This window comes from Epinephelus lanceolatus, chromosome 5, assembly GCF_041903045.1.
Source record: "Epinephelus lanceolatus isolate andai-2023 chromosome 5, ASM4190304v1, whole genome shotgun sequence".
Taxonomy (NCBI): domain Eukaryota; kingdom Metazoa; phylum Chordata; class Actinopteri; order Perciformes; family Serranidae; genus Epinephelus; species Epinephelus lanceolatus.
This window is the reverse complement of record NC_135738.1, coordinates 29,413,820-29,419,819: the sequence shown is the minus strand read 5'-3', so window position 1 is coordinate 29,419,819 and position 6,000 is coordinate 29,413,820. Positions and strand designations below refer to the sequence as shown.

The following is a 6,000-nucleotide window of genomic DNA, read 5'->3' as shown; positions in this document are numbered from 1 at the left end:
ATACAAATGGTCATTTTGTATAGTATTCCTTTAATTGAGCACTTGTCCATTGTGGTATACTTTCTCTTTAGAGTGAGATCTGATTGCGTCCACAACAGACTGTTTCCCTCTCTCCACCTAGAGTGTAGACTCAGATGTCATTCCTTACCACTAAATCTTTATTATTTGGGGATGTCTGATCTGAGGTTTCTCTGTCTGGGGCGCAGGCTGGCGGTAATTCTCCAGACTTTGCAATAAACACATTCTGACAATATATTAAGTTGCTGAGAAAATGTAATATCAGATCTCCAGGAAGACTCATACACACACGATCTGAGTCAGAATTTTATATTACTTTCAATGTACAGAATACAAGGGATAAAAAGATCATGATGGGAAATGTCACAAAAAAACTCATGAGATCAAATCTGGAGAAAAAAAAGGAATTTGCCATTACTTTAAACACAGCTGAGAGATATAAACAACAAAACAGACAGACTGGTATAAATTTTATCCTGAGAAATGTTTTCCAGTTTTACAGCAAATGACATGAATTCTGTTTTACTCGATAAATCTTTGCACATTTTAATAATAAAGGTACAAACACTTGTGACACGTAATCATTCCTTTGGAGGGTAATATCCTTGGGTTAAGGTTAATAATGATTATCTTTGGTTTGACTGTTTGTCTTGTGCCGGCTTTATCATGGCCGGCTCTGGAGGAAAAAGAAAGACATGAAGCACGACTACATTTACACATTCATCTCTCGCTTTAAACACGACTTTTAAATAGACCTCTTTACTTCCTCTGTCTCCTATGTACAGTGTTGAACAAACCACTTTGAAATGAACGCACAAAGGTTAAAAGACAATAGTACACTTATAAACACAGATCCTTCAGATATGGATTTCATCAGGCACTAATACTACTGAGAATGATTTTCCAGAATGACGCAGTTATATACATTTTTAAAAAAGTCTAAAATGTGAACAAGCTGATCGAAGACATGAAATTCTTAAATGTATGTTGTCGTGAGCTGCTGATTTTACAGATTCTACATAGGCGATTTGTGCCCACAAACATGTCATATATAAAGGCACTAAGGGCCAAAATGGCGCACAATAAGGCCTCAACAAAATCATTACATTTTTGTGTGTGTGTGTCTACAAAAAAACATTATTGGTCTTCAAACAGAAATGTAATAAAAAGTTTTCTTTGCGAACAGATGATTCTTTTGCTTAGAGGAATGATTTATGAAACTCACAATATATTGAATTTATGCTCATCATTATTTAAAAAAACTCAATGGTCCTCTTCATATTTTTAGACCTCCACTGCTCGTCTAGAAAGTAAATTGTTCTCAACAACGCAGCGGAAACATTTCACTAGTATGGGTTCAGCTTTAAGTACCACTACAGAAGTTACAAAAATGTTTCTGTCACTGTTCACACAACACTGAAAAACCCCCCCCAGATCTGAATACCTCTGATTGAGCTTATTCTGTATTTCACAATTGAATATGTTTCTGTTAAGCTGTTAAAAATTACACAACACTACTGTATCATCTTCATTTTCAAGTACTCTTAAAAGTGTACCACCTTCAGTAAGAATAAGGCATCAACATGTCACTGCTAGCAAAAAGTTACCTAAGCACAGTAAGTCATCATATGTAGAAGTAATTTTCCATAGTACAGATTTTATCTAGTGTTCAGGTATTTTACAAATTTAACACAATAATAAAAATCTATTATAAACCCCTCTGTGGAAAACACTGTAAATGTGAAATGTAAGTAAGTGTGTGACACCAAAGAGAATAACACCACTGTGTCATGATTATACTGTAACACAGTGACCATTTCAGGTGCCAGATGTTGCTGTTATCATGAATGATATGTTCATGGATGGCAGTTTAACTCCTGCTCCTTTGGAGATGCAGGTTGTGGTCGCTGTTAGGTATCGTACACAGTATTTTTTCAAGGGGAGCACAACTGAACCAATGGATGAATAACTGATTAAGCTGTAGTACAGCGATGACCCCAGCAGGGGGAGCCAGCACACAAGATCAGTCTAGCAGGTTGAGCTCGTCTCAGTCCAGTGCCTCAGCAAGCCCGTGTGTAGGCAGCAACTTTAGGACACCGAGTCTACAGCCTTAGTCCTTGTCTTTGCTGTGGACTGTCCTGGCCTCACGTGGCCCTGCAGCCTGGCCCTTCAGCCCTGCAGTCTCTGAGTTCTAACTACCAAGGCAGAGGCTACAGCTGGTCCGACTCCTCTCTGGAGCTTGAGCTGGGCTGCGTGCCCGAGGCCACAGTTCTGGGTGTGGAGGGTGCAGGGGGCTGCGCCGTAGGGTGACTCGAAGGGTCTTGTGGGCCATCGTACTGAGGCAGCTCGTCCTCTGATGGAAGCTCCCCATCTGAGAGGTACGGGGGAGGAGGGAGATCAAACCAGGGAGGCCGGCTAGGGGGAAAGGAAAAACAGAAGAGACATAGAGGAAGAATGTGATGTCAGGGTCTTGAGCTATTACATAAGGACTGTGCAATGAGTGTTTTTGACTGGGAGTAGCAGCGAGCGCAGATTCAGGATGTGCACTACACCGCTTTCTGAGAAAATAAAGTCATCATGTAAGAAGCTGTCATTAAGATTTTGCTTGATTGATTTACTTTTTGTTACATTTAGTCTCTTTCCATGTATGAGTGTTACCAATTTGCTTCTTTTCCGCCAAGGTTATGATTGTCTTTGCAATTTATTTTGACTTAATGGAAAAGAAGGCTGCACATAATGATCATAAAATGAATCACTGTGAATCTGTTAACAGCAAAAAGGTGATGTTTTTAATCAGAATACCATTCTCTACATCTATCTTTCTGTGTTTATTGTAATAATTTATGATCAGCTTTTTAAACAGCAACAATCCTCCGTACACTTATTTATTCTATGTAATGAAATAAATATTATATAATGGTAAATGAGTACCCAGCAGATTAGAGGGTTAATTGATTGTGCATTAAAAACCACATAAAAGCACCGCAGGGACAGAGGCTGACAGATATTTGTGATAGCATCCTTTACAACAGATTTAGTCTGTGTGTATGAAAATTGACTGCATCACAAAAATTAGTTTACAAGAAAATTAAATTAGATTTATTATGTTGTATTAAATTATACAGTAAATTGGATTATATTTTGCTGGAGAGGCGACTTTAAGCAACACTACTCCTCCTTATTGGCTCACAGTGGAAAGTGAGCTTTATGGATACGGACAAAAGATAATAAACTTCCATGCTGCTGTTAGAAGCATTACTCCTTTCACCTGACATCCAGAACAGCTTGTGAGTATGATGGAGGTGAGTCCATGGAGAGTCCGGAGGGATAAAGGGTCCCGGACAGCAGCTGCAGCGCCTGAGGGGTTGAGCTGTACTGGCCTGCTGTGGTGGGCGAGCCGGGGGACAGACCTGGACCTCCCTGATGGATGTGGCCCCGGTCCAAAATGACCAGACGGGACAGCAGCAGGGGCTGGTGGTGGTGGTGCGAGCTCCCTCGTACGCCTCTGGGCAGCAGGACGCTCCGCTTCCTCTGGTGATGGAGCACCAAGGCCAGCAACGCCACCACCAGGACAAAGATAATGGCGCTGCCGATGACAGCGTAGGTGATGCTGGGGTAGTAGCGCAGACGATAGTCCAGTGTCACAAAGTCCTGTCCCGGAGCCTCTGTGGGGGAGAGGGGAGGGAATGAAGAATAAATTGAGGATGCATGATGTAGGACGTTGGGGAAAAGGGAGGATAAGTGGTGGCAAGGGAGACAAAGAGGGCATGGAGGAAATAAGGATGAAGGGGAAAACAATTTAAGGGAATAGGTGGTTGAGGAAACAGGAGGATAAGTGGTGGAGTTGCAGAGCTAGGGGAATGGAGAGGGGAGTGAGGGAGACGGGCATGAATCTCAAGCAGTAAATTGTTTTCAGGTTCATTCTGAAATGTGTTCTGTGTGATTCGATAGAGGCAGCCTCTCTTGGAGATGAGAGCACTACATAATAAGCATAACGGCAGTCAGACTCTCCCCGAGAGCTTGCAGAGACGAGGAGAACAAATGGAGCATCGTGTGCAGGGCAGAGGCTAGCTCTGAGCTCACAGTTCACGAGTAGGGACCTCACTCTTTATGATGAAGAAAGAGGAAGAACAGAGAGGCTAACTCATTCTTTGTGAGGACAACACAGCTCACAGCAGTTTCAGATAGAGCCTGCCTTGAGTTGCTCAGCACTGAAGATGAGAGGAGGCAGAAGAACACCAGGGGCCGTCACAGATTACCATGTTTGTCGCAGAGAAAAGGGGGAGTCTGCAAACTACCTTGGAGTCCAGGGAACTTCACGCTCGCGATGAGAGCTGTGGCCAGTGGTAAGAAACGAGGAGCAGCCAACTCGCTGCCTGAAATGAGGAAAGGGAGTACGGTAATGCCAGAGAGCACTGCAGCTTATTATTCCAGATGGGATGAGGGAATAGCACTTAAACATTTCCGCTGACTGATATTACAGTGTGAGAATTTCAATCAGGCACTCGGGGTGAGGCTCATGTAAATGGTGTTTCTGCTGCTTACCGGCAGACAGTACTGTTGAACTGAGGAGCGAGGGAGGGAGAGTGGAAGGAATTCTATTTATTACGGAGCCGCAATAAGGCTGTGCTAATGAGGAATGAGCTACATAAAAGTATTTTACACTTGCTGTTTCAGTTCAAATTACACTAATGCCTCAGGGGGCTGTAAACATCAAACCTTCATGCGCCTCCTAAAAAGTTCAAAACACCCGTTGGAATACTTTCTATGCTCTGTGTTTGAGGTTTCTCTGTTGCTGCTTTACAGAGAGTGCGTATTAACGCCTAATATCCAATTAAAATGACTCACGTGTCTGTCCATTAGCCACAGTTGAGGATACTGCCCAGAGAGCTTGCCAGGAAGTGACCATGGTGAGATACTGTATCTCCAGGTTGAATCAATAGTCCGAAAAAGCCTCCATCTGTAAGGATTAGATCCCCTGAAACTGCAAAGCAGGCAAACCGTTTTTGCAGCTTTTTGAAGTATTCCAAGCTTATATAGACTTACAGGCTCTTGGGGGATATTGCGTTTAGCACAGGGTAGAGATTCCCCACACATGTACAAGCTAGAGCTACAGGGCCTCAGAGAATTAAAGGAAACGTGCAGAGCTCCACAAAAAGTCAACCAGTGAGACCCCGCTATGGCGAGTTACAGGTCTGGTTCACAAAGCTACAGCGGCTAAAATGCCCATGAAAGGGAAATCCACTCTCTTATTCCAAGTGGATTATGTAATAGACTGCTTAAATATGCTGGAGTTCAAATCATGCATTGATAGAGGTCACAGTGTATGCTTAAAGGAATAGTTCCACATTTTGGGAAATTCAAGTACTCTTACAGAAAGTGAGATATGGAGCTACAGCTAGCAGCAGGCTAGGTTAGCTTAGCATACAGACTGTAACCAGGACAGGAGGAAACAGCTAAGCTAGCTCTGTTTGTTCAGTCTGTACAAAAACAAACACAGACAAGTTGAGGTTTCACCTTCATCTGGGTTATGAGCCAGACAGTTTCTTGACTGAGCAAGTGACTTCCTGGAGGCAACATTTTTCCCTACGATGGAGGAGGCATGACTGATGGGTTTACCCCGACATTCTAACCATAACCCTACCCAAACTCATTCCTCATGACTAAACCTAACAAACCCATCCAGCAAAGGCAACAGGTATTAGCCAAGGTTGCCAAGGTAGCCAAGGTTACCATGCAGCCAGCAGGGACTACGGGAAGCTACTGCATCCGACTCATGGATGTATTAGGAGACCTGTATACAGCGTCGGAGGTCGAATCCCTTTCATTCCTATTAAAGTTGCACAGTGGTGCATAAAGCCAAAAAAAAAAAAGCTATATTTCCGTGGTATGAAATGACTCGAATGGTTGGTGCTGCTTCCACATCATTGGGCCCATATAGAGCGAATGCACAACAGACGTCCACCAGCTCCCGCCGTCTTC

General features: G+C 43.1%; 1 protein-coding gene across 2 annotated transcripts in view; it reads right to left on the bottom strand.

Moving 5' to 3' along the window:
• Positions 1–313: 313 nt before the first annotated feature.
• Positions 314–6,000, bottom strand: part of ldlrad3 (low density lipoprotein receptor class A domain containing 3) — a 91,866-nt gene continuing 86,179 nt past the window's right edge. Inside the window, exons 5-6 of one of the 2 annotated variants that reach the window (XM_033635914.2) lie at positions 3,287–3,683; positions 314–2,433 (exon numbers count right to left, since the gene is read on the bottom strand). In XM_033635914.2, the coding sequence (XP_033491805.2) occupies positions 2,229–2,433; positions 3,287–3,683 (602 nt within the window). In that variant the 3' untranslated portion in view covers positions 314–2,228. The remainder of the gene's footprint in view (positions 2,434–3,286; positions 3,684–6,000) is intronic. The other variant, XM_033635915.2, reaches the window with a different exon arrangement.